The sequence below is a fragment of the Rhinopithecus roxellana genome, chromosome 5 (assembly GCF_007565055.1).
Source record: "Rhinopithecus roxellana isolate Shanxi Qingling chromosome 5, ASM756505v1, whole genome shotgun sequence".
NCBI classification, from domain to species: domain Eukaryota; kingdom Metazoa; phylum Chordata; class Mammalia; order Primates; family Cercopithecidae; genus Rhinopithecus; species Rhinopithecus roxellana.
The window spans coordinates 44,839,577-44,864,040 of record NC_044553.1 but is presented as its reverse complement, the minus strand read 5'-3'; the positions used below and the strand labels follow the sequence as shown (position 1 = coordinate 44,864,040).

The 24,464-nt window shown below is 45.6% G+C and overlaps 1 protein-coding gene across 2 annotated transcripts in view; it reads right to left on the bottom strand.

Moving 5' to 3' along the window:
• MYZAP (myocardial zonula adherens protein) overlaps positions 1 to 24,038 on the bottom strand; it is a 94,968-nt gene extending 70,930 nt beyond the window's left edge. Inside the window, exons 1-2 of one of the 2 annotated variants that reach the window (XM_010374264.2) lie at positions 23,824 to 24,038; positions 11,347 to 11,433 (exon numbers count right to left, since the gene is read on the bottom strand). In XM_010374264.2, the coding sequence (XP_010372566.1) occupies positions 11,347 to 11,433; positions 23,824 to 23,898 (162 nt within the window). In that variant the 5' untranslated portion in view covers positions 23,899 to 24,038. The remainder of the gene's footprint in view (positions 1 to 11,346; positions 11,434 to 23,823) is intronic. The other variant, XM_010374263.2, reaches the window with a different exon arrangement.
• Positions 24,039 to 24,464: the final 426 nt, after the last annotated feature.

The window sequence follows — 24,464 nt, the reverse complement described above, 5'->3', positions numbered from 1 at the left end:
AAAGCACCGATGCTACCCTGACATTTATGCTTAAGTTTGGGTAACTGAGCTGTTAAATAGTTTGCAGCAGAGTCACAAGCTGGCATTAAGTTATCCCCAGTTTACCGGACACATAACCAGGAAGAGGAAAAGCTCTAATGAAATTCCCCAAATACCAGGAAACAAAAGCAAGATCTTTCAGTCACAGACTCCACGCAGTTCCTCAAAAACAAGCCGATTACGACACAGAGCTTTGGTGAAACGCATCTCTGCAAAGCAGAGGCTTTCAGAGGTGAACTGGCTTGTAGGAAAACTCAGATGGCTGGACACAGAGGATCCTGCCCCTGGCCTAGGCAGGGAGATGAGGCCGCCATGGAGCGGGGAAAACACAAGCAATGCCAGGAACAATGAGGTCTGTAGAACACTCCTGAGCAGCCCAGGTCTCAAAGTTGTACACACAGAAAGAGATCAAGATACACTGAGTGAAAAATCATAAATTTCAAATTTTTGTTTTTTAAGACTGTGTGTTTGTGTATGTAAAACTTCTAGAAAGATGGAATCCAGATCTCTAACGACAGTTTCCTCAGGAAAATGAGATTTCACTTTTTCCTTCATGTTCTTTTGTGGACTTTGAATGTTTTTTGGCAAAAAGAAAAAAGCATTATGTTTGAATTGATCATTTGTGTAAATGTCAGAGTCTAAATAAAAGGGCCCCGGGAAGGGCATGGCCCCAGGACTCTACCCGCAGTGGAGATGGAGTCCTCTCCATGCCAGGGGAGAGTTCTCCTGAGGCAGCCCAAGGAGCTGATGGGCCCTGACAGGAAAAGTGAAGAAGAACGTTACTGAAGAAAGAGGAGGGGGAAGAAATTTGTTGTCAGGTGATTTTATTATATATAACATATAACATACATTGTAACATATATGTTATATAACATATATATAATGTAACATACATATTATATATATAATATATAATATTTTCTTTAATCCTCACAGTGACCCTACTGTGTAAATAGTATGACTTCTCTTCTTCCAGGGTAACAGCCTGCAAGTGCCTGCCTATGTCTTTCCAAATTGGAGCTCTTTTTTCACTACAGTGCTACAGTCAGGAGAGCAACTGGAACTCACGTCTCCATGTGGTATCCCAGGGTCTCCAGTCGTAGGGAAGCCAAGAGCCTGCCTTCAGGTCTCAGGGCCATTTGGAAAAGGCAGCCCTAGGGTGGGGGGCCCTTTCCACTGCCCCCGCCCATCCCCAACCCCACACCTGCCTCACTGTCTCCCTTCTGTTCCTTTAGGAGCAAACCTCCTTCTTGTTTCAAGGTAATCACACGTGCTGTTCCCTCGATCTGCACTGCTGGGCTCAAATGTTGCTTCCTCAAGAATCAAGAACGCCTTCCCTGACCCTTCGGACCCCTGAGGTCTTCTCGGTCCACTCTCACAGCGCTTCCCCACAACACTCGCCACAGCTGCAGCCCAGCGACTGTTGGGATATGTCAGTATCCTTGTGTGGGGAAGGCCTGCTTCCCTATCAACGGTAAATTCCAGCAAGTCCAGGGCCCAGTTTGTCTTCTTTTCCACCATAATTCCCAGATCTAACAGTGACTGACATGCAATGGTCTCTCAATAACTATTTGCTGAATAAATAGGGAACTTTAGAAGTTGAGAGAGGTCTGGGAATTACTCAGGGTACATAAATATGGTCCAAATGAAGTGAATACCTGTTATTCTTCTTAGATGGAGGAATAGACAGTTAGTTGATGTTTACCCCAGTCACAACATGTATACCCAGAAAAGCTGCTAGGAGCAGAGATGGCTATCATTTTTATAAAATGTCAGCATGCTTTTGGTCAAAAACTGAACACAGGAAAAAAAGAAAAAAGCTGATATGCTGCGCAAGATGTTTGGGGCTAAATTTCTCTCCTCTTGTATCCTTTAAAATACCTCTCAATAAGAAAAGTATTACGTTTTAGGCAGAAGAGCATTATGATGATATTAAGAAACAGGCTCTTTTAGAGAAACATGCTGAGATACAGATGATGTATATTTATTTCCTTATACAGCATGGATGCAGATGAGGCAGGATTGGCCATGTATTGAGGTAGGTGGTGCTGGGGAAAGGGCCAGTGACTCATTATACGATCCAGTCTCATTTTGTATGTTTGAAACTCTCCAAAATTAAGTTTTTTAAAACCTCCTTATGGCCAGGCACAGTGGCTCATACTTATAATCCCAGCACTTTGGGAAGCCAAGGCAGGCAGATTGCTTGAGCCCAAGCGTTTTGAGACCAGCCTGGGCAACATGGTGAAAATCCATCTCTGCAAAAAATGCAAAAATTAGCTGGATGTGGTGGTGTGTGCCTGTAGTCCCAGCTACTTGGAAGGCTAAGGTGGGAAGATTGCTTGAGCCCAGGAGGTTGAGGCTACAGTAAGCCGTGATCACACCACTACACTCCAGCCTGGGTGACAGAGCAAGACCCTATCTCAAGAAAATTAAATTAAATTTAATTTAAATTAAAAATCAAAAGCCTCCTTATAATTCTACTTGGTATTAAAAAATCAAATTTTAAAAAATGTACTCTAGACGTATTAAAAGCCTCCTGGGCATGGAACAATACTAGACAAAATCTGCTTGAAAATAAAAGGCCTGGCCAGGCACGGTGGCTCATGCCTATAATCCCAGCACTTTGGGAGGCCGAGGCGGGTGGATCACAAGGTTAGGAGATCAAGACCATCCTGGCTAACACAGTGAAACCCCATCTCCACTAAAAATACAAAAAAAATTGGCCGGGCGTGGTGGCGGGCACCTGTAGTCCCAGCTACTCTGGAGGCTGAGGCAGGAGAATGGCATGAACCCGGGAGGTGGGCTTGCAGTGACCTGAGATTGCGCCACTGCACTCCAGCCTGGGCAACAGAGTGAGACTCTGTCTCAAAAAACAAAAGAAAATAAAAGGCCAAATAAATGTGTAGAATAAAAAGAAAGTTATTACAAAGAAGGAAAATTGACTGAAAGGGCATTCCATACTCTCAACACATACACAAAATCTCTGGATTAAGCTGTTCCCCGTGAGTGTTCACAGCTTAAAATCTACCCATACTATGGCTGACCTCCCTAAAGATACATCTGGTAGCCAGTGCCTTAGAAAGAAAGAGCAGCTACAGAAAACTAACTCAGCCTAAATTCCTCTCCTAAGGGATTTACTGGCCATCGAAGAGTCTGGGTTAACAAGGCCAACGATATTGTCCAAATCTTAAATGAGAATATAGGATCCTACAATGCAACAAGCTCCACAAAGGCAGGGACTACATCTGCCTTATTCACTGCTCTATCTCTGGTACCCAGGATAAACAGACGCTTCATAAATACATTTTGAAGGGAAAAAGAAAGATGGAATATTTGGAGTATAGTCATCTTTGACACTGAGGATTAATCAGTGCAAAACAAGAAAATCCCTTGGTCAATCAGGGTTCTTAGGGGAAATAAGAGCAGAAATGCTGCTCAACGTACATCAAACTGACAATAGCAGACTAACACAGCCAGTCCCCCGCCCCACCAGCCAGGATGGGCAGCTGGTCACACATCCTGGCTGCCAATATGATTGAGAAGGGCCATAACGTGACTCGTGTGACTTCCAGACTGGAAGCCAAGTTATTTCTAAAACTTCTGACTTCAGACTTCTTTTCTCCAGCCAGAGGGCAGCAGCTAACCCAGGACTGCTGAGCACAGAGCCACTGGGTTCCCTGCCCATCTTGCAGGCAGAGGCTGGCACTTCAGGAATGTGCTCTGGCTTGTCCAACCTGTGTATCTATCTCAGCAAATTATTTGGCCCAGGTCATTACTCATACTTGACACTGTTTTGCTTTCTTGGACAAAAATGAACATCACCTCTGAGCCTGAAGGGCCTTTCCAGAGCCTGGGAAAGAAATAGGGAGAAATGGGCAGCCCCGTATTCTCAGAAAAACTGAAACCTTCGGCTTATCAAATACTTGACCAGGCACAGTGGTGTATGCTTGTAGTCCCAGCTACCTGAGAGGCTGAGACAGGAGGAATACTCGAGCCCAGGTGTTCAAGGCAATCGTGTGCTATGATTGCACCTGGGAACAGCCACTGCGCTCCAGCCTGGATGACATAGTGAGACCCTGTTTCTAAAAAATAAAACTAATTTAGTTAATTCTGACAGTCTCAAAGACTGAATAGTGCTCACTTCCTCAGTAAACTCAGGAGAAAAGATCACTTTCAAAGCTTAAGATGAGAAGGAAAAGGAAAGCTTCTAGCCAAGTAGAAGTCCCAAAGAGAGTGGCATTTGTAATGATAGCACCCTGACAGGAGTGCTAGTGTACAGCTAGTGTACAGCTTCGATGCAGACTAGTGTGCAGCTAGTGTACAGCTTCAATGCAGACAGTAGTTGCTTAGGCCTAATAACCCCAGCGGAAAAGGGAAGAATACATGGGAGAAAAAAAAAATCAGGAACTGCTTTTCTGGAACCCATGGGTATAGTACACACCTTAGGTAACCTTGACTGATACAATGTAAATATCCTAAACAGAGTTTCTCTGATAGGAGAAAGCATGCAAGTCAATATTCCCATGGCAACATGGCCTGTCACAGACCTGAGCTGGAATTGCAAATCCACTGTCTACTAGCTGTGTGCCCCTAAGAAAGTTATTTTCTGTACTTTAAAGAGCTTCAGGGTCCTTAACAGCAAAATGGGGATCATACCACCAATTTCAGTGGGCAGTCTAAGGAATACACGGAATAAAATACACAAAACACCTAGTGTGCTGATAGCATACTAGTAGATACCGGGAGTTTCTAGTATCAGTGGTGTGAGTTTTTAGTATCTGGGTTCCTACTCAACTCTACATGTCTATCTGAATGAGTCTGTCTGTCTGGCCACCCTCTTCTTGGTCTTTTTGCTGTTCTCATCACAGTTGTCAAATTGACTCTGACAGCGTAATAGTCGCCCCCAAACAGTCCTTGGTTTCTCTTCATGGGGAGTGAATCACAAAGTCTCAGAAGGTTAGAAAAAATGGAAAAGAGTTGTATAGTCCAGTGGGTTTTCAGACACTATTCCCAGCTCCTCCTCCGTGTCTGTCAAGGTTGTCAGGTGAAGAGTTGGTGGCCTGCTAGAGGCAGCCAACATAGCCCTGATCTTATTTCAGCTCCACCCGCTGCACCTTGACTGCTTTACTAAGAGCACTTCCACATTTACCAACGTGAATAAAGGAATGTGTGGAAAAACATTGGCTCTAGACTAACACTTCTATTTGCTAGAAGAAGCAATGAAGACCCCTAGAGATAACCTACTGGCCCAACCACCACAGGGGTTCATGAGGAAGCCGCGACTCAAACCCTAGGTCTCTCCCCATCCTCCAGGGGCTGTTATCTCTGAGGGGCATGCAGAGTCCCTGGTGTGCTGTCACAAAGGGCAGCCCAGCCCCCACCTGAAGCTCTGAATCATGGCAGCACACTCGCTCACTTGGCAACAGCCTGCGAGGTTGTATAAACAGTCACACCAAGGAGGAGAACTCAGCAGGCTTATTCATCCAAGGCTTTTAAAGGAAAGAAGACTATAAAACCTACTGGCAAAGACTTCCTCCTTTTCAACATTTTATTGGGTTATGAAAATTCCCAACTCTACATCCATACACATGCATCTGCTCTCTCTCACTCAGCGTTCTCAAAGGTCTAGAGAGAAAACAGATTCTTTAAAAACAACAGGTCACTGAAGGACACCTCCAAAGTGGGGATGTCAATAGCTATTTAAAACAGTATCTGCCTCAAGCTATTTTATCTATTCGCACAGGACTTTACCATCATAAAGACTCAGAAGCAACTCAAATCAGATTCCCTAAAATTCAACTGTGCAGTGAGGCTCTGATTCAATATGCTAAGTCTGCAATAGCTGGTGTGGGTTCTGTCTGTGTGTGTGTGTGTGTGTGTGTGTGTGTGTGTGTGTGTCCCTGCATATACACATAGGAATCTGTTGCGCATGACTATGGATAAGAATATGGATACATAAATTCATAGAGTTTTTTGAAAACAATAGGTACTTAATTTCAAAACTATTTATTACCAATTTTAATTTGAATGTTGGCATGTTTATAAACCTTATGTACTACATTTATCAATTTCTCAACATGTAATTTGTGCCCATAAACTAATCAGCACCCTCCCATATTAATGATTTTTAATGTTCAATATTTGAATAAAAGCCCACGGCTAATTCATCTGAGTTGTTAGTATCATTCAAGGTGATTTCCTCAAAGAACCTAGTTATGGGTTGAATAGCGTCCCCCAAAAAGATACGCTGGAGTCCTAACCCCCAGTACCCAGGAATTTGACCTTATATGAAGAGCAGGTCGAGCTAAGATAAAGCCATTAGACTGGGCCCTATTGATGTCCCTGTAAAAAGGGGAAAATCTGAACACAGAAACATGAAAATGTCATGTGAAGATTGGAGTGATACTGCCACAAGGCAAGGATCACCAAGAGCTACCAGCAGCTGGAAGAGGCAAAGAAGAACTCTCCCGCTAGAGCCTTCGGAGGGGGCACCACCAGCACCTTGATCCCAGACGTCTGAACTCCAGAACTGTGACAGAATACATTCGGTTACTGAAGCCATCTCATTTTTCATGCTTTGTTGTGGCAGCCCTAGGAAGCTAATATAAAATTCAACCATCATAATCAACAAGCATTCATTAAGCACCTACTATGTGCAAGGCAGAGACCTAGGTTTTGGGAAGAGAGAATAAAACGACTCAACCTAATTTCTCTGTGTGTATGTGCCTACATATATGTTATACACAAATTTTGCAAAAAATATATATGTATGCCTACGTGGAGTTCTTAGCAGTACATGGCTAGGTGCCAAATGAAAGGGGAAGCCTGGGTGTCCTGTAGGTTAAGGGAAGAGTGACCACAGCACATGGAAGTCAGGGAAGTTACCAGAAGGGAAGTGGGCCTTTAGCTGAGCCTTGAAGGACAGGGAAGACTTGGATAAACTGAGACATGGCAGGGAAGGGACTCCAAGCATGGCTAGGGCCTCAGCAAGGGTTAAGAGGAGGGAAGAGATGCTATGTGTGTGGAAAATAAAGTCAGGAAGGAGGAGAGGCAGGACAGGCAGCTTCAGGCAGGAGAATAACTCCAGAAGGTCTAAGGGGGTAAAAACAAAGACCCAGGGCCACTGAGTTTGGCATTCAAAGGGAAGAGATTCAGCGTTTAGTCATTACCTCTTTAATCCATATGACAAACCAGACACTGTGGTGGGTATTTTGCATATATTAGCTCATTTACTCTTTGAAACCAAACATCGTTGTGTCTACTTTAAGGATGAGGAAGCTGTGCATTTGGGAGCTCATCTGTGGTCAGCAGAAAGCAGTCTCGGGGCAGTTGATGTCTCCTGAAGGACTAAAAGGAACAGGCAGCCAGGGGATCTGCCTTAGGGGTAGGAAACCTCCAAATACACCCCCACAAACCCTTGACTCCATCAGAAGGTGCTGACCCTGTTGTAATTGCATCCAACAGCCTCCAAATACACCTTTGTGTAAATGGGCAAAATATGCCATCCACAACACACCTACATTGGGAGTAATTCCTCTCTCCAATGACTGGAGAACAGCAGACGAAAGAATGGCCCAAATGGCAGGAGCCTCTATGCATGGCCAGCTGTCCCATGACACTGTGGCATTCCTGCAATATTAAACACCTCCCACAACAGTGTGAAAGTCTGAGGAAGGCCCAGGCTGCCCTCGTCATTTGCAGCTCCAACAGGACCCTGGAAATCCTTAAGAAGTCTCACTTCAACAGAAGTCAATTGGGCCATTTACAACTTTCTATTCACATATCTGAGCCAGCTCCAATCCCCTGGCCTTTGCACACAGACAACCCCTCTTCAAAGGAACCAAAGTCATGTGACCAGGTAGGGTCATCCAGAGTTTTGGCATCTTGCAATTCCATGGGTTCCAAGGAGGGGAAGCCATGTTGAAACCACATCCAAGGAAGTGGCCCCTACAGAGTCTCCTTGCCGGTGCATGGCCCTGGCCCTCAGTGACTCATGCCAGGAACCTGGCCAGGACATGGTGATGAAATCACTCAGAGCAACCTCCCAGTTACCCCTAGAAACTTCAAGGGCAGACACCACCCAAGGACTTCATCCCTAGGGAAACAACAGCCCCACCCTCCTCCCCTCTACCCCAGTTCTTCTGCAATGAGTCACCAATGTGTCACACACAGGCACTTAGACTGCACGCCTGGTCCACCTGGTGTAAGAAGTATCCTGGTGCATAGGCTATCCCAGCAGTGCCTGTCCTGTGCTCCTCAGGGCCTTGGAGTTCTCAAGTATCCACAGGAAGGTGTCTGGGGGCTGAGGGGTAAAGGGAGACTGGGAGGACTCGGGCCCCCATTAGCACCACTTTTGCTTGGTTTGCATATGAGGGTTCAGTAAAACATTTTGATTTTTTTTCAAAGAGGGTCCTATTGACAAGTTTGAAAAGCACTATTCAAGACAAACAGGCAAACTGGCACACAATTTGTTGACTCCATTCAACACAGCTAAACACACGAGGCTCCTTCTGTGGGATCACTTGATTCTTCTTCAGTGGTTACAGACCCTCCAGGGTCCTCCAGCACCTAATACCCCAGTTTTGGCACTCAGAAAACTTTCACAAACATCTCCCAAGGCATGAAGCTTGGGTCTAACTCCAAAAGACTATATTCCCCAGTTCCTCTACCATCTGTACCAACAGGCACAACCACCAGGCCCTTGTCCTGTCCCTCACTCCAGCTTAGGCCACTTCTTCAAAAAGTGTTCTAAGCAGCTCTGAGCACCTGGACACAGCCCAGGCCCATGTCTTGGACCAAGTCATCAGCTCTAAAAGGGATAGGCAGGGAGAGGAGCAGTGAGGACAGAAGGGGACACTGCCTAGTGACAGATGTCCCCACTCAATCCTGTTCATCAGCAGGTGTGCAGCAGCTGAAGCCTGACCACTTCCACTCTCTGTTTAGGACTTTTACTCCCAAACTTTGTCTTTGGAGAATGTTCGAAGTTACACAGAAGCTGAAAGAGCCACTCAGCTACATAACCATAGTACCATTATCACAAGAAAAGTAACATTTATTTAATAATATGTAATATATAGTGCATATAAAAAATTGTATAGCCATCCCAGCATATATTTTATAGGATTTTATTTATTTATTTTTTTATTTTGCCAAGATCTAATCCAGGTTCACTCATTACATTTAATGTTAGGTCTCTTTAGTCTGTTATCTGCAACAAATTCTCATCTTTTTTAAAAATAACACTGAATTTATTGAGGGATTCAGGCCAATTGTTTTGTAGAATGTCCCAAATTCTGGTTTTCTGTTTCCTTATTATTAGATTCAGTTAAACAAGTTTGGCATGAATATTACGTATGTGATGTTGTGCACCTCTTAGCTGAATCACCTCAGAAGTCATGTAACATCAGCTCGTCCCACTATTGGTGAAGCTAGTTTGAATCACTCAGTTGAAATGCTGGCTGCCTGCCTACTCCACTGTGAAGGTACTGTCCCTTTAGAATCAGTAATCCGTTGGGGTGATACTTTGAGAGTATCCTACAATAATTTTTCACTAACTTATTTTTGCATCTATTGATGAGTATACCTGGAGGTTACAAAACAGATTTTCTGAACTGATTAGCTAGTGTTCTATCAAAAAAAAAGGAGCCTTCCCTTTTTTATCCTCTCATCTTGCGCCTCTACTCCTCTTCTCCAATTATTACTATAAACATAAGGATTTTTTAAAATATTCATTGTGTTATAACCCACGACTGTCATTATTCTGTTTGATGCTCCAGTTGTTCCCATTTTTGGCCAGTGAAAGCCCATTCAAACTGGCTGCTAGTCCTTCTCTAGGATACTAGGACCCCATTTGTCTCTGAGTGGCACCTTATTTTCCAGAGGTCCCATATCCCCCTTATTTTTTCCCTGCTGCAGAACTAGCTGTTTTTCTGGATCTTTTTAGTGGAACTCATCCACTCTTTGTAGGCAGATCAGCAATTTTACTTCTTCTCACTTTCTCTAGTCAGAACTTCATTTTCCTTTCTCCCTACTTCCTTTCCCTGGCATTCATCACTTGCATCAGCACAGGAGCTCTCTGTCCTTGGTAGAAAGTGGGAAGGAGACGGCAAGGACAGACAGAGGCCTATGGTAAACTTAGGGACAGTATCAAACACTTCGCTGTCAATGAGAAGCTTTCTTTTTTATAGTTGACCACATTCATGGTTAACCCCAAAGCAAGGCTTGTATTTCAAGAGGTCACTATGTCATGACTCCATTTATGACATTTATATCGTATCATTGTATTTTATTTTATAATCATATAAAATACATGCACAAGAAAAAATACTGCCTACTTCCTGGCACCCCATCCCTTTCTTTTACTTTGTCTCCATCAGCACTTACCACCTCCTAACCTCTATAAAATGTACTTAATTATTTTGTTTACTTTCATTCTTGTCCCACTAGAATGTAAGTTCTATGGATGACAGATTTGGTTGACTGCTTTGTTCACTACTATACTCCTACTGTCTAGAACAGTGCCTGGAATGCAGTAGGTGCCCCATAATTATGAATGAGTAAAATGGGTTGGCCAGGACCACAGGCCTAGAGGTCAGCAGGACCTCCTCTTTATCTTTCAAGCCTCCTACTTCACTGTCACCTCCTAAGCAGTCAGTTATTTCCTTCTCTGTGTTCCCAGATTCCGTCTGACAGGGATGGATCCTAACACCTGAAATATTGTATCATCATTGTCTCACCCAGAAAACTGCAAATTCCTCCAAGGCAAGGACATACTTATCTTCTTGGCCTCAGGACTTAGCACAGGAGCCGGCACAAAAACGTTTGCGGAATGCCTCCTACCCCCAGCCAAGAAAGTGCCCTTTCGCCGCACCATGCTGCCTGCCAGGCCTTCCTCTCTTCTGCGGGAGCAGGGCCCCCGGCTGCTGCTCCAAGCTGCTAAGAAAGGCTCCAGCCCCGCCAGCTGCTCACAATAGGCCCTTTGACGCAACTGGATTGGGCTGTTTCAGAAAAACCCACATTCCCTGCCATAGCACCTGTCACTAAGGCCAGTGTCCCTGCAGCTTCAAGGCAACACAAAGCCACAGTGTTCACCAAGAAACAAGAGCAGGGCACGTCGCTGGCAGAGCCAAATGGGGAGAGCTCTCTGTCTTCTGGGAAGACGGGAGATGAGGTGGGAAGGTTGAGAGGGTCTTCTCCTCAACAGAGGCGCAAACACTCAGCCTCTGGGAATGGCCTGGTTAGGAGATGGGAGAGTGGGTTAAGGGTAGAGACTGGAATTTTCAGGGCTTTGCCTCAGAGATGCCTTACCTGCTCTTTTCTCTCAATCTTCTTTTCACTTTGCACAGGAACTGGACTCTCAGGAGGTACGGTCAGCCGTAGTCTGCAAACATTTGCCTAGAAGAGAGGGAAAGGAGAGGCCAGTTAGGAGTCAGCATTTGGGGCAGAAAGAGCCAGATGACCTTGGGCTTCTCACAGCCTGTTTCCCCTACTTTCAATGGGGATCATTGCCCTGATCATGCAGGAGCCATACAGGAGATAAGGCCAGCCTTATCTTCACAGTACCAGGCCAGCTTGGTACAGCACAGGTAACCACCACCCTGGGGCTCAGAGAAGGAAACTACCACATCACTTGATCCATTTCAAACATTTCTTTACCAATGGCTCAGGTTCCATAACAATATGTATAGAATGATCTCATTTCACAAGTATAGGCAAAAATATAGCTAGAGGGACAGAAGCCAAAATATGCACAGCGGATATCTCTATTGGGATGGGAGGGTGCTTTCTACTTGCCTATATATTTAATTTTTCTATAATATACATGTACATGTTTAATCACAACTTTTTTTCAAAAAAGTCCACATACCCATGTTCATAGCAGCATTACTCACAATAGCCAAAAGGTGGGAGCCACCCAAATGTCCACTGACAGATGAACAAAATATGATTTATACATACAATGGAATATTACCCAATATTAAAAAGGAAGGAAATTCTGACACATGCTACAACATGGATAAACCTTGAAGACACTTTGCTAAGTGAAATAAGCCAGTGGCAAAAAACAAATACTGTATGATTCTACTTAGATGAGGTACCAGGAGTAATCAAAATCATACAGACAGAAAGTGGAACCGTGGTGGCCAGCGGGTAAAAATACAGGGAAAGTTAGTATTTAACGGGCATGGAATCCCAGTTTGGGAAGATGAAAAAAATCCTAGAGGTAGATGGTGGTGCCATTTGCACAAGAGTGTGGATGCACTTAATGCCACTAAACTATACACTTAAAAAGGGTCAAAATGGTAAATCTCACAAGTACGTTGCTCCAATTAAAAATTTTTAAAAAGCTGTCCCTGTTTACTTAATACAGACTAAAAGCAAGACAGTTAGCTGGAAAGGCATAGAAGAAGAAAATGTAATGCTTATGAGTTAGTAAGATATCTGACCCCTTAATTAGCTATACCAGCATATTTGTCACCAGTCACTGAGATCCTCATGTCAGTTTATTAAAGGTTGCCAACAAAGTTCACTGAAATATTGCATAAAGGTTCCTAAATGATTTTTTAAAGTCTAAGTTGTACCATTTCTGTTAAAAATAAAAAAGCATTACACCATTCAGGGAGAGAAGCTACAACTTGTGTGATTTATCATATTCTGTTGACAAAGGGTGACTAGGAGCAAAGTCATATTCCTACTCAACCGCGCGAAAAATGGACTACTATAATCTGTAGTACAAGGGGACAATAACAGTAATAATCATAATAGCTAACCATGTATAGGAACCTTCTAAGTGCTTTATGGGTATTTATTCATTTAACCCTCACCACAAACCTATGGTAATAGATTCTCTTACCTGCCCCATTTTGCAGATAAGTAAGCTAAGCCTCTGAAGGGTTACATGGCTGGGAAATGGCAGAACTGAGATTTGAACCCAGGCAGTCTCTGGGGCTTACATTCTTAGCTCTTATACTCATGGCCCCCATCACATGCCTGAAATGCCATATGGGCCCGGTTCATGGGAGTGCTGTTTGCGCCCTAGTATAGATTGAATTGCATCCCCCTAAAATTCATCCATTGAAGTCCTAACCACTTTCCTGCCATCTCAGAATGTGACCTTATTCGGAGACAGGGTCTTTACAGAGGTAATCAAGTAAAAATGAGATCATAAGGGTGGCCCTAAATCAAAATGACTGGTGTCCTTATAAGAGTGCAAAATTTGGGGACAGACACACATACAGGGTGAACGTCATATAAACATTAAGACGACCTGTCAACAGCCAAGGAGAAGGGCCTGGAACAGATAGTTCCTTCATAGACCTCAGAAGAAACCAACCTTGCCAACATCTTAATTTTGGGCCACTAACCTCCAGAACTGTGAGACAAGAAATTTCTGTTGTTTAAGCCACTGGCGTTGTGGTAGTTTTCACGGCAGCCCTAGCAAACAAACCCTTTCCACCCCCGCCCCAGTCTGGTTGGCAGGGTCACAGATCTGCACTGGTCCACAGGGTGGCCTCTGAGCAAAACTAACCTGCAGCCTAGAAGCCCAGAGCTACAGGGAACGTCAAACACCTCTTGAGTTCAACCTGCCCACCTATGAAGAAACCCAACACCCAAAAATGTACTTGACAGGTGGCACCAGCCTGTTCATTTTCCATGAACAAGTTAGGGATCCCAGGTTTGGGATCCATGTTAGCACTTCCACATATACCACTGCCGCCCTCCGAGGCATTGCACTTTGCTACCAGGCACCTCTAACTTCCTGATCTGAGCTTACACCAGAATTTCTACCTAATGGACCCAGGGTTGTCCTTGGACTACAAAATAATTCCCCTTTCTCTAGACAGTCTTCCTGTCCCTTGAACCTCCTTTCTTCTGGACGAAATAACCGAAATAACCCCAGTTCTTTAAATCACATGACTTGGTTTCAAGATCCCTCTGCATCCTCATCCTCCTCTTGGCAAGCATCATCCCCCAGGGGACCCCGGAATCAGATGTGGCCTGACCCCCACGGTTATCATTGTCTCTTGTGCGGCCAACTTTGCAAGCAACCTTCAAAGCTCACCGTCAGTCATGTTGGCCAAAAAGAAACCAAGCCATACTACCAGGTAGCTCTCTTTCCTGATAGGCAACAGCACTGATGGGAATCTTGACTCTCTCCAGAGAAAGGCAACCCTCTGGCTCCAGGCCCCTCAGACTGGTTTCAACCATTTGCACAAGCATCAAAGTGTAACTCAGACCATATAGACAGTCCAAACCTGTGGTGCTCAACAATCTCCTGTTAGGCTGGGTCTAGTCCATGCATAATTCTGCAAGGAAAAGGAAGTTCTTTTCTCCTGCACCACATCCCATACACACACACACACACACACACACACACAAGTGTGCACACATGTACATATATCCTATGCGCACACACACACACACACATACACAGGCACCAACATCTACTATCTGTGTGTCTATGGGAAAGTTACTTAATCTCTCTGAATCTCAAGGGTAAAATGGGATAAAAGGAGAGTGTCAAATAGTAAGCCTCTATGAATATTAGATATTTTTATTTTGATTTGATTATTTATTTATTTTGAGACTGGGTCTTGCTCTGTTGCCCAGGCTGGAGTGCAGTGGTACAATCATAGCACTGCAGCCTCAGTTTCCTGAGCTCAAGTGATTCTCCAACCTCAGCCCCGCAAATAGCTGGGACCACAGGCATGCATCACCATGCCTGGCTACTTTTTTATTTTGGTAGACAAAGAGTCTTACTATGTTGCCCACGTGGGTCTCAGACTCCTGGGCTCAAGCAATCCTCCTGTCTCGGCCTCCAAATGTGTTGGGATTACAGGCATGAGCCACTGCACACAGCCAGATATTTTTACTATTATCTAGATGTTATCATCATACTATATGCTTCAAAATGAAACAGACCTGCTTAGCCTCACAGCCCTGTTTCCATGAAAATAACAATTTGGTCAATGAATCAGAGACATTAACACTGTAAGTGATGACTTTTGGTTGGTTGATTATTTTAGAGGGGTAGTCCTTAACGGTCATAATTTTCAGAAAGGGGACCCCATGGGTCCAATCACTCCAAAGTGAGATGGTCCCTCCCCTGGCTTGAGCCCATTCTTCATCTGCCCATCTATATTCCTCAACACGCTTCCTATGATGGGCTGGGCAACCCTTATATGAGGCTCTCACACTGAGCAATACCCTGAGGTATACAAAGCCACAAGGTAAACAGAATGCATAAAATAAAATGAACTTGTAAAATAAAACATATGACTTCAAAGACAGTTGGCAGTTGCATCAGGTGCTTGAGGCTACTGCAGCACCCTGTTTAAAGTTTACTCTTGTCAACAGAGGTGCTTTATCAAAACATTAAGGAGCACAGCTGGTTTTTCTTTAATAAATACTGACCCACTGACGGACTGGCTGTTCAGGAGCAATTTAAACCCAGCTTAGAACGGGATTACACACATTCCTTACAAGACAGCCAAATGTATGGTCATGGGGAAAAAAGAAAGTTGCAGAACAAAACATTAAGAATAATCCTATTTTTATTTTTTAAATATTCCCTGATAACTTGTGTAGATGTAGGGGGAAAATATTCTTAAGGAAACAGATTTCTGTGTTGGTGGCAACAATGTTAAGTATATGTAAATTTTTTATTAAAATATTAATAGTAGTAATAGTAATAATAAAGACTGGGAGAAAATCTGTCAGAAAGAGACACATCCAGAAAGAGACTAATCCTTCCACAGGACTGCTTCAGGAGCGGCAAGAGGCACATTCTAAAGGTCTAAAAGGTACGCTGAATCCCTAACAGAAGCACTAAGGACAGTAACCCCTGAACCACCCATAAAGTTGACTGAGTGCAGTCTACCTCCCTCCATTCATTCACTTTCAGCAATCTCCCCATGGGAAAATCTCCCCCTGAGTAACATCAAGGCAACATTCCTTACCTCGGAGCATTTTACGAGGCTGATCTCCATGGTCTCCTGAAACTCAGATACACAATCTCCAGAGCTGCCGCAGGCTTGGCAGTGACTGAAGGGCAGGTAGGGCACTTTATTCCCAGGGGTTCCCAAAGCAGCTGGTTCAGGGCTTGTGTTGCGAACAATGCGAAGAACTGCATCCTACCCTGAACACCACTGCTACCTGACCAGCTGTCCCTGGGGGCAAGGGTCTCTTCCAGGGGATCAAAGCAGGAAGCTGGACTCGGCGTACTTTATTACTCAGTTACTGAGCACCCACTACTTCTGAAATACTTTTTAGGGACTATGAGGGTACCACGATGGCAAAAAAAAAAATAGCTGTTCCCCCAAGGAGTACATAATCTAGAAATATACCCAAACAAGGCAATCAAGAACACTTGGAATAACCAATACAAGGTGTAGAGAGACAGGATAGCTTTGTGGTTAAAGCACAGTGAAAATGCACTTCCTGGCTTCCAATATTGGTTCTGACACCTACTAGCTTTGAGACCTTTGGAAAGCCACTTAGTCTTCAGTACTTCCATTACCCTAGTTGTAAAACAGAGCTAACAATACTGCACCCTGTTAGGAAAGTTGTGAGGATGAAATTAGCTAATGTGTGTAAAGAGCTTACAATTTCTGGCACACATTAAGCACTCTCTAAGCATTGTTTATTATCACGGGAATATAGGAAGAAGAACACTAATCTTAATGGGAGGTGGGAGTACAAGGGAAAGTCCCTCAGGATACCATTTGAGCTGGGTATAGAAGGACAGGAAGAATTTTTCAGGTCAGTGAGGTTTGGAGAACCCACCATCATAACAACAACAGCTATCAGGTAAGGCGTTCCAGTCTGTGCCAAACGCACAGAAGCTGGCAAGTTCCAAGAATAAGAACCTAAGCCTGGGTAGGACAGGAAAATGAACAAATAGGTAGGGGCTGAGCTATCAATCTACAAATGCATGATAGAGAAGCACTGGCTCTAGTCAGAAGACAATAAGGAGCCATTCAAATCTTTGGAGGAAGAGATTAACATTCAAATCTGAGTTCATTCAATAATCCAACTGGTCATTTTCAGTGCCTCCTGTGTTCCATGCACTACAAAACGGATGGAAGGGAAAACACAGGGGGAGTGATCAAGCAAGCTTTGTACCATCACCACTTTTATAGCCCCTACCGTGCTTAGCATAGTATCAACACATGATGGACACTCGCTCAGCATTGGGTTTTGTAGTTTTTTTAGGTTGAACTAAAACAAAGTAAGACTATACCTGAAACTCCCTGGAGTGCCTTGCACTTTCTTGAAACCAACCCCCCTGGGAAGGATAGCAAGGAAGGGACAGGTAGCATTCAGGTTTCCTCCACAAGAAAAAGCACAACAAAACCCTTTTTGGCAACTCAGGGCCCCTGGGGGCGCTCCGTCAGTGCCCCAGAGACATGGGTCCCCTTGGGCCTCGTTTCTGACCCTTTTGTGGAGACGGATGGCCTGGGTCTCACTTAGGGGGTACTCTGCAGATCCAGTATCATCACGCTCTCAACTTCGGGCAGCTGAGCTCACCCAGGGAAAAATATCCTCTCAAATAAAAAGGGGGTGGAGAAGATGACTCAGGGAGGTGACATGGGTTTGCTAAACAGTTTACAGAGATGGATTTCCCTGAGGAAATTAGCCGAGTGTATTTACATTTCTCTCAGGCCTGTTCCACTTTGTGACTGTGGGTCCCTGCCCAGCTCCCCTTAATGACAAAAGGTGGGGCCCTTGTAAGTGTGGCTGTGGGGAACAGACCCCAGACTCTCTGCTCAGCACAAGTAGCAAATCCCAGGAGCCCGCAGCAGGCTGCATGCGGAACAGAGCATGCTCCATCTAGATTAGACCTCTTGGCTCTGCTGTGGCCCTGAACTTGCAGCCCAGTTATCTACATCAGGGTGGGGCAAACTTTTTCTGTAGAGAGCCAGACAGTAAATATTTAGGTTTTGCAGGCCCCTGTAAAAACCATTCTTAGCTCAGAGGCATACAAAACATTCCTGCTCTCTGTGGCTGTGTTCTGTATCAGGCACACAATGTGCCCCAAACGCCAAGATCCAGAAAGAAAACACAGGTGGATGAGGGCACACAAAGATACCAGTGTGACTTGGGAGTGTGAGGACTCCCCCGCCCTGCCCCACCACCACCCTGCCCTTCATCCCACAAGGCCCAAGGGTCCTTTCTGCAACACTGTCCCAGGAGTGTCTGCATTTCCAAGAAAGCTATAGAAGAGAGTAATGCTTAAATAAATAGTCTTAGCTTGCTGCATATTAGAATCACCTGGGAAGCTTCCTTGCTTTTCTGTACTCCCAGAGGTTCCCAGTGAATTGGTTTGGGATGAGGCCTCGACATGGTTATTTTAAGCCTGCCAGTGATTCTGTGTAGAACCGGTTGAGAACCACTGACTGAATCAAAGGGATGAAGCTCCAACTGTGCAGCAGGATGAGGCAACTCGAATATTTGGAGGACTTCCCAGAACTGTCAGACTCCTCACCTGGGCCAGTATTCCCATGTATTTGTCACCTGTTTCCTGCCCAGGTGGGTCAGAGGTGATGGGATGGCTTTAACCCAAAGCTTCTCTTCCTGTTTTTCCATTTGCCCATTCAATGTTAACCGTGGCTCCTGCAGGACCTGGTGAGATTTCTGTTTTTAAGTGCCTATTCCACCAGGTCTGGGGACGGGTGGTTCCTAAGCCCTGTCTTCCAGTAGGTAATCACAGGTGACACAAGTAATGGTGGCATACACAGGCCTCTAGAGGAACACGAGAAAGAGGGTTCAGGGTTCAGGGCAGGCTTCCTGGAGGAGACAACCCTTATCAGAGGAGAAACATAAAGAAAAGCAAAGAGGCAAGGAACAGCATGGAAAGCTCGGGGGAATGGCAAATGATTCGGAACATCTGAGAAGAGTACATATAGGGAGGGGAAACAGGACAGGCACGGGCCAAACCAGAGGGCCTGGATGCTACCCTAAGGAGTGTGAACTTTTTCCTTGCAGTACCAAGGAGGCTCTTGAAGCAGAGGAGTCAGGAGACTAGATGTAGCATTTTAGAAAGATCACCCTGGCCTTTAAGAGTGAAAAAGAGCCAGGAGTGTGGTTGACACTTAGGAACTATCACTCACCAAAGAGGGAAAGAGGTAAACACCACTGTATTGCTCTTTTGTGTGCTGGAGAAATACTGGAACTCCATAAGGCCATAAGGCATGATGAGTGCTGAGAAGTATCTTGGGTTGAAATATTTAACATGGTCTCTAGTTAGTCAGCCCTGCGCCCACAGCTCCTTGAACTCAATTAGACAAGAACATTTGAGGCTAATTGACTTGAAAGCTTCCCCAGTGACCAGGGCTTGGTGACACCAGCCTCCAGGTCTCTTGTTCACATACGGACGCACGGCATAGGTAAACTACAACAGGGACCTCATACACAGCACTCCATCAGTGCCCCAGAGACAAATGGGTCAAAATCACATTCCACATCCTTTGTGGAAAAGCCATGGGATCTCCATAAATGTCTAGGAGAAACCAAGTTTCCTTACGAGTCTCCAGAATTCACGTCTGTTCATCCTATATCAAACAAGGCAAGGTGAAAGAAAAAAAGCATAGAGCTGGGCACCTTTTTTTCTGAGCCTACAACTGTCATTTTTGACCAACAGAGGTTTAAGCCCTGCCCTTAGCCCAGAGGACGCCATGGTTCCAAACCCTCACAACTTAGCCCATCAGGGGCTGGCTCAGGAGGGCCCTGTGTGCAGCCAGCCTGTTTTCTGGGTGCAGCAGGATCCACCTCCCCTTCCCCAATGAATGCTGCAGCCAGCTTCCTTCCACCAGATGCCAAGGGTCCCACAACATCTGGGTCCCTTCCTCAGAACCTGTGGGATGATAGAGAGCTTATGTGCACAGACGTTCCTGTCTTCTGAGAAAGGGGAGTGCAGTAAACACCTGTCTGATCATTCAGAAGCCAGCTAAGGAGAATTCTTTACTTTCAGCCAGTCAGGCAGCAATGGGACATAAGAGAGGGGCACATTAGCCAAGGAACAATGACTAGCAGGCCCATTCCAGTGTTTAACAGAGGAAGCCTTTGCCAAATAGAAAGAAATATCAGCAAGGGCAGGCTAGGAGATAGTCCTATCCTGTGACCTTGTTGGGTTTTGTTTTGTTTTTTTCTGTGCCAGTGAGGAGTCATGATACCAGCAACACCAGTCAACAGTCTCTTATTATCAAGAGAGCAAGGTGCTGGAGAAGATCCTTGACAGGTCTATCATTCCACAGCCCAGGAGTGGAACAGCTTAGCCAAAAATACTCGGCACTAAGTATCGTGCCGAAAGGTCGGTTGTGTGGCTGGGTTGTGTGCTTTGGGGGGGAGCCACAAAGCAACACATGCCTTCCCCACAAAGCACACAACCTGGCCACACAACGAACCTTCCATTTCAAAGGCCCATTTAGCAAGACTAACTGGCATTTATAAAATTCCTTTCAAAAGCATGAAGCAAAGTCAATATTTTTAAAATTGTTTCCCCCCATTCCCCAAGGTCATCTTCTGGCTGTGGTTATTCTCCAGTCAATTTGTCTTCCTGCTGTTGCCATAGATAAAACTATTTTTAGTGCACAACTGGTTTGAAGGGAGTTTTTTTAATTTCACAGCTTCTGCTGGTTGGCATCCATAAATGCCTTTCAGAGCTTTGTTTATCAGCTGACAGAAATTACTCTCTCCACCTGTTTGTTTTTTTTTCCTTGAGAGATGATTTCAGATAAGAAGGAAATACAAATTGCAGGTGGCAGCCATTGAACAAAGGCTAGCTGGTAACAGTCCAGTCAGCCACATAACCCTTGGCAGCTGGCTCACAGGAGTCCCTGCTCAGTGTCAGCTGTCACCATCACTTCTGGTTGGCTTGAATATCTGGACGCACACAGACTAGTTTCCCCTGCAGTCCCAAACTTGATGAGCTCTTTGGATGAACCAGAAATACAATTTTAACGGCTAACATGTTCAAGACCATCACTTGTCCACCATCAGAGAGGAATAACAGAACAATACAGTATTTACTGAACAACTTTCAACTTCAGGTACACTTCCAATGATTATTTGGTCTTCAATTTTATTTTCAGGACATCCTGTTCCTGCTTTTCTAAACAATAGGCATTTTGTCCCAAAGCAGGTCCAATTTGCCATCATCATAAAGTAGTCATGTGTCATTTAACCATGGAGATGCATTCTGAGAAATGCATCATGTGTGATTTTTGTCGCTGCGTAAACATCATAGAGTGCACTTATACAAACCTAGATGGTATAGCCTACCACACACCTAGGAGATATGATATAGCCCACCATTCCAACACCATCATATATGCTGACTGTTGTTGACCGAAATGTGGTTATGCAGTACATTACTATCTATGCCAAGTATTCCAGTGAGATGGTTATTTCCTCCTTTCAGGATCCCAATAAAGTCAATTCCCCTACAAATTCTACTCATCCTGCAAGATTAAACTCAAACATCGCCTGTAGGTGGGGTGCGGTGGCTCATGCCTGTAATCCCAGCACTTTGGGAGGCTGAGGCAGCTGGATCACTTGAGGTCAGGAGTTCAAGACCAGGCTGGCCAACATGACGAAACCCCGACTCCACTAAAAATACAAAAATTAGCCGAGCATGGTGGTGTGCACCTGTAGTCCCAGCTACTCAGGAAGCTGAGGCAAGAGGACTGCTTGAACCTGGGAGGTAGAGGCTGCAGTGAGCTGAGATCACACCACGGCACTCCAGCCTGGGTGACAGAGTGAGACTCCATCTCAAAAAAACATACCTGTAGTGAGGGCCTTCCCCTGATGCCTCAGGAAGAACCTTTATTTTAGCTTCTACAGAACTTTGTAAACTCTTCACTTCACTATAACCATCACCACTTTGTTTGATGTTAGTTTGGGAATATGTCTGCCTCTACAGGTAGAGCGGACCCCAATGCCAGCCCTTTACCACACAGAAAAAGGTTTATGAATGTTCAATAAATCAATTAATCAACATCTCACAGCTTCCCACCACACACACAATCCCCAGCACACACACAGATAGTACCTGTAACATCTGCAAATCATGAGCAGAGCTAGAAACCATAAAGTTGGGGGGAACCCTACACCCTTTAGATAGCTTCTTTCCAGAAACAAGTACCAGTGTACTCAGGACAGCCCTGCATGGCCTGAACCTGAGCCCTGAGTTCTCCAGTCCAAAATATGTCTGCCATCTTATTCAAAAGGCAAAGTCTTTTCAAGAGTGTCACAATGTGCCCGACACCAAAGCACCTACAATTAAAGAAATACTCCAAAGGAAATGTTTGACCAAAAATCTTCAGAAATGTTATCTGGGATACTAGTCACTTTTGCATCAATCCACCATATTAGGTTAGGTACCCCAACTAATCCCCAGCTCTGGAAGGGAAGTTACAGAGAATTTCATGCAATTCATGCAGTCTGGTTACACATATGATCCTCTCAGGGCTCAGGGTTAGCTTTTCAGTGACTTCATTCTTTCTCAGTTGCAATTGTGTTCAAATTGAGAAAGATTTCCATAGAAAAATACAAACACCTAACTTAGAGTAAGGCCAGGACTGTGGTTGGAAACCCCCTTGGACCCGATGTGGATCTTATTCTATGATGCTAATGATTGGGCAACTGGAGTTCTGTCAGTCTTGGGCGTGAGCCAACTGATGGATTCTGAGGCGTGTGTGTGTGTGCGCGCGTGCATGCGTGTGTGTACACAACCTCAGTGTCTGGTGAGTGCACACACACCCCCCTCAGAATCCATCAGTTGGCCTATGCCCAAGAGTAATACATCTTTCTTCTAGAGCTAAAGAAAGACAGTTTATAAGGTGACCACCGTCACTCGCTTAAGACATGTAAAAGCAAATAAGCAGGTCCAAGACCTGCACGCAGACGGGAGGACCAGTGGGGGTTTTGCTTTGGACTTAACCACCTGTTTAAATCTTGAGGAAACACGATTACAGAAGTCTCAGAGTAAAGAGGTACCAAATGGCAAGTATTGAAGATCATGATAAATGGAAGAACTAAAAAGCCACAAGCCAAGCCCCTGGCAGTTGCTCGAAGGCATTGACCCTGTTAGAAAGATGGAGCACTTCTTTTATAGAGCATCTGGAGAGATGGGAAAACATGGCACAAAGATAAAAAAGAAACAGCACTTCCAAAGGGAAACCTTCCCTGGAGATGCTGTCCCGGGCTTTCAGTGCTGCCATTGTTGTCACTGTGCTAATATTTAAGTCAGAAAGAAGTGGTTTATATAAACCGGAGTCCCACACAGTTGGGCTCCTGGGCGGCCGGCTGCTGTTCTGATTTGCACAGTGGTGCCCGGCTTGGCTAACCCCACTCCAGAATTACCCTATCACTAGTGGACACAAGTGACGCCGTCTTTCTTTTAATTAATGGAAGAAGGAAAGTTTGAGTTTTAAATACATTCTTTATTTGGGGTCTCAAGGTAGGGACACTGCACAAATGTCTTCCTTGATTTTTAAACTGGTGCCACCAATAAACTCGGCTTGACAGAGAGGCAGGAAGGAGAGGAAATCTCTGGGAATTCCATAAAGTCCCCTAAGCCGTCTCCTGCCAGCTGGTGGGCCCCCTGAAACCACAAGAGGGAGAGTCACTGCCAGAGCCGGCACAGGACGGGGGAGTTGAGCCCAGGGTGGGGCGTCGGGGCCAGGTGCTGGCTCCCGAGTTCTCCCATCCCTAGTCCCCTCCAGAGAGGGCGGCCGGGATGGGGGAACTGGACGGCGGCGGCTCCCGCCCCCAGCTACTCACCCTCCTGCTGGGCGCCCCGGGCGTCCTGGCGGCGCCGCCCGAGAGCAGGGTGACCGTGGACGTGGAGCGCAGCATCCCGCAGCGGCGGTCGGTAGCGGGCTGGACGCCGGCGTTCCTCCCGGGCCGAATAAGCGTGCGGGGCCCGCCCTGCGCGGGGGCGACGCGGGACGACGCCGGCTACTTGCAGCTCCAGCTGCACCGGGAAGACCCGGGGGTGGGGCCGGGGGCGGGGCCAGCCCGGGGAGGGGCGGGGCCGAGCGCGCTCACCCGACCAGTCAGGCTGCATTTTCTCCCGAGGGCGCCGACCCGGTTAAAGTTGAGCACCATCCTCTCCCAGGGTGCTGCGCCCTCCCAGGGTCAGTCCCAGGGCAAGAAGGAGCCCTGGACAGCCTAGACGCCCACACTCTCTCTGTCCCCCGCAGAGTTGAGGTCCGCCTGCTGTCTGGTGGGGATGAGTTTGCAGTCTGGTGGGGATGACAGGTGCCGGGCTATGGTAGAAGAGGAGATCCGTGTATTACGGGAGCACACAGCCAACCTCAGAGGAGGTGATGACTAAGCTAGGACCTGAAATGCAAGTAGGAGTGGGCCACACTGTCCATATTTATTCAGTGATTACTATGGGCCTGCCTGGCGAGCACTTT